Source organism: Anoplophora glabripennis, unplaced genomic scaffold (genome assembly GCF_000390285.2).
Source record: "Anoplophora glabripennis isolate ALB-LARVAE unplaced genomic scaffold, Agla_2.0 scaffold18, whole genome shotgun sequence".
Classification (NCBI taxonomy): domain Eukaryota; kingdom Metazoa; phylum Arthropoda; class Insecta; order Coleoptera; family Cerambycidae; genus Anoplophora; species Anoplophora glabripennis.
In genome coordinates, this window is record NW_019416221.1 from 1,130,538 (window position 1) to 1,138,572 (window position 8,035).

Here is an 8,035-nt window from a genome sequence, read left to right on the forward strand (position 1 = left end):
TTAAAAGTAAAAAAATATCGCAAGTACTTTTGAATTTGGAAAAATTCTCAAATTGTACTTTTACACTTAGCTACAAGTTTATCAAATAGACAATCACTACGCTATCGCTGGCCCCTCCCCTTTCAAAACTGAATGTTAGAAGTTATTATTTCAACATGTTTAGTTCATATTTTAATGAATATAATGAACAATTTCTTTTATTTGTCTGTTAATATTACCCGTTGAAAAAGGAAATTGTTCATTTTCCGATTTAGTTATTTGAACTTTATCGTTTTTAAATTGGCGCCACTCATGCGCACATGGCGTTGCTCCTGCTACGTATCGGACAATGCAGTAACCTACGGTACGTATAGGAGGTATCATCCGCAAATGAAGTGTCGTGATGGAAAAGCCTTTTTTTCGTTAATCCGGTAGAAGAAAAAACATTGTAAAAACGAACGAAAAATAATAAACTACCTCCGATTTTGGCTATGGAGAACTCAAACTCGGAAGGCGTCGTCCTACCGGACATTTCCGAAGCCGAACAGCTTGCGACCGAGCACGATGGCGGCGATAATGGCGATTCTGTTGTGGAAACGAAGAATGCGAGGGTGTCCGCCGTGTCCGTTCGGCATGCAGGAGTTCCCGTGTCTCTTCCCGTTGGTTCCCTCATCACTAGCACCTTCAATGTCATCACTCAAGACCAAATTCCACACTTCAAACCAATGCTATGTGTGGATAACAATGGCTATTTGGCGACAGACGGCTCAGGCGGGGAGCTGAAAACTATAGTTATCCAACAAGAAGACGTTTCCGGAGGCACAGCTGTGAGTAACCCTGTCACGGTAACTACTCCAACGGTCGTTGGGTCCTGGAGCGACGCAGCTAATGCAGCCGTTTTACCCGTTAGGTGCAAAAATACATCCGCAGAATTACACAAATCCAGATTCGGCTCTGGAGGTAGGGGGCGTTGCATAAAACTAGGAAATTCCTGGTACACTCCCAGTGAATTCGAAGCTCTTTGTGGAAGAGCCTCAAGCAAGGACTGGAAAAGAAGTATTAGGTTTGGTGGAAGAAGTTTGCAGACTCTAATAGACGAAGGTATTTATTTGTCAACTATAATATAAAATTACAGAAAACTTTGTAGTTTAAAAAAGTGCCGGAAAGAAGTTAAATTTATCGAAATTCAAATAATTAAGTTGCTTCATCGTAACCATTTAAGTACTTTTTAAGACCCATAAACTATTTTAATTTGGATATATACTATAGTAAATATTTTTTAATTGTATTAGAAAATAATGTACATGTGTATACTACATGTGCTTTTCCTCTCAAATTGTTTCTTTCATTCAAAAAACTTAATATTGCTTGCTTGACTTGTGTGGGCAGAGCCCTAAAGTAATTTTCTTCAAGGGATAATCTTGCCTCATGCGACAAGTTGCACGTGTGCAGCTTGTTGTGACGATGAGACGGCTACAGGTCCAGTCCGCCTATTTACCCCTTACAAGAGAAAACGTAAGAGAGAAAGCGATTCCATTAAACGTGAAGACAGCGATCAACAATCCAAAGAAGAGGCCTGGCAGAACCTCGCCGAAGGCTTGGATTCTACGGATTACCAGCTAATGGAACCCGTGGGGAACGTGGATCCTTCCACGCAGGTGAAACGACTGGAAGATATGGCCATTCAGATAAGTAGGCTCGCCACGGACTTTCGAAGGGGGATCGAGGAACTGAAAGAAACCCTCAGCAGGCAAGAAGAGAAGTTCCAGAGGGAGAAAGAGGCGGCTGTTCTGGCGGCCCGGGTGGAGGCGCAGGTCGCGGCTTTGCAGCCAGATGGCAATAACGATTCTACGTTACAACCCGCGCTCGATAGTGATAATCAGAAAAAAGTAAGTGATATGTTAAAAATAATCTTGTCTCTGTTTTCTTTAGCATTTTTTGCCCTTATAATGTATATATTATATATGTAAGCTAATGTAAGGCTTCCATTTTGGTCTGGGAAATTTCTTAAATGTTTTTTGGTCAAATTTTAGTTATTCTGCTCGATCTCATTTCCAAAATATTGAGTGGTATACGAATTCGCGAGTTTTATATCAACATCTCGACCGTTACATCCAAAAAATTGATGTTTTTTTTCAGTGTGCAAACTGCAATCGCGAGGCCGTCGCAGAGTGTTCCTTATGTCGGAGGACACCCTATTGCACGACGTTCTGTCAGCGCAAAGACTGGGCTTCCCACCAGGTGGAGTGTGTGAGGGGCGTAGCGACAGACGCCGGTCCCCAGCAGTCCATCATGCTCATTGTAGAGAGCACCGAACAACAGTGAGAACACGTTTTTTACAAATCACTTCTGTGGTACCAAAAATTTATAATGTATATAATATATTTTATAAGATTTGTTATTATGACACTTAAATATCGATTGTATGACACGAATCGTAAGACCCATGATAAGGCGACATTTTTAGGTGCGAGGGTAAAAATTTGTATATAGGAGTTTTTATAATGACGTTTAAAGTGATTATGATAAAAAAAAATTATAAATTACCATTTTATGCTAGTTCGAGTAGTTTTTGGAACAAAGGGAACGAGAATGAAACTGAATTTGAAATTATTTGCATTAATTAAATAATTATTTTCCTTGAATGGTTTCTTCTAGTCATTGAAATTAATGAAAAAGGTTGTACAACAATATTTTCCAAATTACGAAATATTTGCCGGGTTCGTCGAAGCTATTTTATTTAAAAATATTGCTTTGTCAGTCTTATGATTCCCATATTTGCTAAATCACCCAATTAATTTTTATTATGTATTAAAATATACTGTTTGTAAATTGATAAAAGTTTTGTCGTTATCACGATTATATGATTTATGTCTATTAAACCAGTTCTTTAATTCATTATTTATTTTAATTAGAATACATATTCTGCATAGTTTTGGTGGTTTGTCGGGAAATATTTGCATAAATTTTATAAAAATCTAGTGGTTACAAAAATAGCTTTCATATTAAATTTTGTTGTGTATATAAGAATGAAAACAATTTAGTGTATTTTAAATTTAATCGAAAACTGTAGTCGGTTTCTCTCAACTAAAGATTTTCGATTCTTTTTCTCAATGCAAAACAAGCAAGCACAAAAATCGACCATCACAGCGTGTTCAGCGACCCCAGAAGTATACGGAACCACCCTTAGAAATGCACAAATTTTCTGACAATTTTCCTATGTCGATTTTTCCAAAAATTTTTAGGACTCGGAAAATTCTGAAAAAAATCCGGTAGACCATAACGGCGCTAACCAATTCAAAACTGGATTCAGTTTCTCTAGCTCGCCAGTTTCCAAGATTTTCATACAATACAATACATGTGTATACTTGGCTGTATAAGAATTCATAAAATTTTATATATTATTATACAGGGTGTCTCGAAATTATTGCAATAAAATTTAGGAAACCCGTATTTTTTATTTTTGCCAAGTGGCCCCCTGATATCCGCCCCTAAGAATAATTTTCTTTTATATCTCGGAACCCTGTTGTACGAGAATCACTAAATTTGGTACACAGGGGTTTTATGACGTGTGGAATCTGATGGCGCTACCCCCATAAGACAAATTTTCGTGGGCCCCCTTGTCTTTGGAGTCAAAAAAATTTGGTCAGATGTTTAAATTTCTTAAAAATGATTAGTCCGTTAGAAAGTAAATTTAGAAACTTTTTTATATCTTGATATTTTTTTCATAAAACGCAATGTTTTCGAGAAAAATATCAAAATGTGATTGAATACATATCGTGATTCGCCATTTTCCTCAAAAACATTGCGTTTTGCTGAAAAAGTATCGAGAGACAAAAAAGTTTCTAAATTCGAAGGTCTAGCTAACTAATAATTTTTAAGAAATTCGAATTTACGATCAAATTTTTTTGGTTCCAAAGACAAGGGGGCCTACGAAAAAGTATCTTAAGGGAGTTCTCTACCAAATAGCGTAGCACTATACTGTCAGATTCCACGTCATAAAACCCCTGTGTACCAAATTTAGTGATTCTCGTACAACAGGGTTCTGAGATTTAAAAAAGACTATTCTTAAGGACAGATTTCAGGGGCTGTAACTCTGAAAGAGGGGGCCACTTGACAAAAAGAAAAAATACGGGTCCCTCGAAAGAGTAACCGCAAAAATCGCCCGTTTTTTCACAATTCGCAAAGAACTAAAGAAAAGAGATAAAAATATGTTTCAAATTACTAGTCGTAAAAAATTAAGATAGGCATAGCTTTCAGTTTTTTGAAAATTTTCAAAAATCATCCCTATTTAGAAGTTGAAAAGACACCCAAAATGAAGAATTGAATATTACCTATAAATATAAAAACTATTAGCATGTGAATTTTTCTATCGAATGATTGTTGATATGTCTAGAATACGCTAAATCAGTAGTTGATTTATATTCATTCGAATAATTCTCGCATTCTAGAACTCACATCTCGCATATTTGCTAGGCAGCATGGTAAATATCGAGAAATAAAAATATTCAATAAGTACCGAGAACAGGGAGTTCTTTTAAAATCTTCTAAAAATAGATAATACATTTCAGTGTTTTTCAACTAGATCTGTAGAAAGACCTTTTAAACAACAGATGTATTAATTATAGAAAAATATTGTTCTCCTTTTGCTGTAAATGATCTCGTTTCTATAGAAATATTAATTATGAGTAAATTTATGTCGAGGCGATATCCCAAAGTTGTGTGTCAAATTTTAGTGAATATGGCCAAAGCAAAATGTTACAAGTGTGAAGAAAAATGTGGCAAAGGAAAAATCAGCCTCGAGGAGTTACAAAAACTAGAAATGGCATACAAAGCATTTTTGAGAACAGATTCCAAATCGCTGGTAAAAAAATATTTAACCAGGGACGTGTTTGATAGACTAAAGTACAAAAGGACTACTTTCGGATCCACTCTGTTGGACTGTGTGCAATCTGGTACATGATTTTTGAAAATATACCGAGTAGTACTGTTACTAAAGCCTTTTTAGATGAAATTTTTTTAAACACCTAAACACATTTGCATCATTTCTAATAGGTTTTGAAAATCCGGACTCCAACATAGGGATTTACGCAGCTGATCCAAGTGCATATGTAGTTTTCGCAGATATATTCAACCCGATCATACAGGACTACCACATCGGTTTCAAAAAATCAGACCACCACCCTGCAACCGACTGGGGCTCCCTGGACAAAATAGGAAATTTAGATCCGAAGGGGCAATACGTGGTGTCGACGAGAGTCCGCTGCGGCAGATCCATCGAGGGATACCCCTTCAACCCTTCGCTCACCGAGAGCCAGTACTGGGACATAGAAAACAAAATGATATCTGTTTTAAACGGCCTAGAGGGAGAATTGAAAGGCACCTACTATCCCCTGAACGGAATGACGAAAGAGACCCAGGAGAAGCTGATCGAAGACCACTTCCTCTTCAAGGAAGGGGACAGGTTCTTACAGGCAGCTAATGCTTGTCGGTACTGGCCCGTAGGACGGGGCATCTACCACAATCAAACCAAGACGTTTTTGGTGTGGGTAAACGAAGAGGACCATATAAGGATTATTTCCTTGCAACCTGGAGGCGACCTAGGCGCGGTGTACAAGAGATTCGTGTCGGGCGTGGCGGATATCGAGAAGAAAGTTAAGGTTATAAAGAGCGACAGGCTTGGGTACTTGAACTTTTGCCCAACTAATTTAGGTACGTACGGGGTGGACCAACAAGTGTCGAAATTGTCTCAGTCTATATAAATTTCAACACATTGTACTTAAACTTTGTACATATTCTAGGTACTGCGATTAGAGCATCAGTTCACATAAAAATACCAAAACTAGCGTCAAACATGACAAGACTGAATGAAATCGCAGATAGGTACCACCTTCAAGTCAGAGGCACGGCTGGAGAGCACACCGAGGCGAAGGGCGGGGTTTACGATATATCCAACAAAAGACGGTTGGGGCTTACTGAAGCTGAGGCTATCCAAGAAATGTACAACGGAATTGTCGAAATAATTAAACTTGAAAAAAGTTCTTAAAAACACATATAGAATATGCTAAATCAGTAACTAAACTCATTTTTCTTCTTTATTGGACTCTTTTATCATAAGTCGTTTAGCGTATTGCTGTTTGGAGATCGTTACCACTTACGTTGACAAAATAAATAAGAGGCAAATACAATTTGATTTTGGGATTATTTCGGAATTTTCAAGATCCCAAGATTTGAAACCTTCAAAACCTCCGAGATCTTGAAATTTTGAAATCTCGAGAGCTCTGAATTTCGAGATCCCAAATCCCAAAACTTCAGAATTTTGAAACCCCGAGATCTCAGAATTTTGAAATCCCGAGATCACAAGATTTGAAACCTTCAAAACCTCCGAGAACTTGAAATTTTTAAATCTCGTGATCTCCGAGTTTCAAGATCCTGAGACCTCAAAACTTTGAAACCCCGAGATCTCAGAATTATGAAATACACTTACAAACTTATTTTTCTTCTTTACTGAACTCTTATCATAAATAAGTCGTTTAGTGTATTGCTGTTTGGAGATCGTTACCACTTACCTTGACAAAACAAATAACAGTAAAATACAATTTGATTTTGGGATTATTTCAGAATTTTCAAGATCCCAAGATTTGAAACCTTCAAAACCTCCGAGATCTTGAAATCCCGTGATCCCAAAACTTCAGAATTTTGAAACCCCGAGATTTCGGAATTTTGAAATCCCGGGATCCCAAGATTTGAATCCTTCATAACCTCCGAGACCTTGAAATTTTGAAATCCCGAGTTTCAAGATCCCGAGACCTCAGAACTGTTTGGAGATCGTTACCACTTACCTTGACAAAATAAATAAGAGTAAAATACAATTTGATTTTGGGATTATTTCGGAATTTTCAAGATCCCAAGATTTTAAACCTTCAAAACCTCCGAGATCTTGAAATCCCGAGATCCTAAAACTTCAGAATTTTGGAACCCCGAGATCTCGGAATTTTGAAATCCCGGATCTCAAGATTTGAAACCTTCAAAACCTCCGAGACCTTGAAATTTTGAAATCCCGAGATCTCCGAGTTTCAAGATCCCGAGACCTCAGAACTGTTTGGAGATCGTTACCACTTACCTTGACAAAACAAATAACAGTAAAATACAATTTGATTTTGGGATTATTTCAGAATTTTCAAGATCCCAAGATTTGAAACCTTCAAAACCTCCGAGATCTTGAAATCCCGAGATCCTAAAACTTCAGAATTTTGAAACCCTGAGATCTCGGAATTTTGAAATCCCGGGATCCCAAGATTTGAAACCTTCAAAACCTCCGAGATCTTGAAATTTTGAAATCCCGAGATCTCCGAATTTCAAGATCCCGAGACCTCAGAACTGTTTGGAGATTGTTACCACTTACATTGACAAAATAAATAAGAGGCAAATACAATTTGATTTTGGGATTATTTCAGAATTTTCAAGACCCCAAGATTTGAAACTTTCAAAACCTCCGAGATCTTGAACTCCCGAGATCCCAAACCTTCAGAATTTTGAAACCCCGAGATCTCGGAATTTTGAAATCCTGAGATCCCAAGATTTGAAACCTTCAAAACCTCCGAGACCTTGAAATTTTGGAATCCCGAGATCTCCGAGTTTCAAGATCCCGAGACCTCAGAACTGTTTGGAGATCGTTACCACTTACCATGACAAAACAAATAAGAACAAAATACAATTTGATTTTGGGATTATTTTGGAATTTTCAAGATCCCAAGATTTGAAACCTTCAAAACCTCCGAGATCATGAAATTTTGAAATCCTGAGATCTCTGAATATCGAGATCCCAAAACCTCAGAATTTTGGAACCCCGAGGTCTCGGAATTTTGAAATCCTGAGATCACAAGACTTGAAACCTTCAAAACCTCCGAGATCTTGAAATTTTGAAATCCCGAGATCTCCGAATTTTGAGATCCTGAGAACTCTGAATTTTGAAACCCTGAGATCTTGGAATTTTGAAATTCCGAGATTCCAAGATTTGAAATTTATTTGCGACACATCCGAGACCTGGAAATTT

At 37.4% G+C, this 8,035-nt stretch overlaps 2 protein-coding genes across 2 annotated transcripts; both read left to right on the forward strand.

The window, feature by feature from the left end:
- Positions 1-342: 342 nt before the first annotated feature.
- Positions 343-2,856, forward strand: LOC108908206 (deformed epidermal autoregulatory factor 1). Its single transcript, XM_018712151.1, has 3 exons — positions 343-1,080; positions 1,393-1,868; positions 2,119-2,856. Exons 1-3 carry the CDS (start codon positions 471-473, stop codon positions 2,302-2,304), a joined length of 1,272 nt encoding a protein of 423 aa, XP_018567667.1. The 5' UTR covers positions 343-470; the 3' UTR covers positions 2,305-2,856.
- Positions 2,857-4,720: 1,864 nt separating this feature from the next.
- On the forward strand, positions 4,721-6,025 carry LOC108908191 (arginine kinase-like). The gene is made up of 3 exons (XM_018712127.1): positions 4,721-4,934; positions 5,035-5,691; positions 5,781-6,025. The coding sequence occupies exons 1-3, from the start codon at positions 4,721-4,723 to the stop codon at positions 6,023-6,025; spliced, it is 1,116 nt and encodes a 371-aa protein (XP_018567643.1).
- The last annotated feature ends 2,010 nt before the right edge of the window (positions 6,026-8,035 follow it).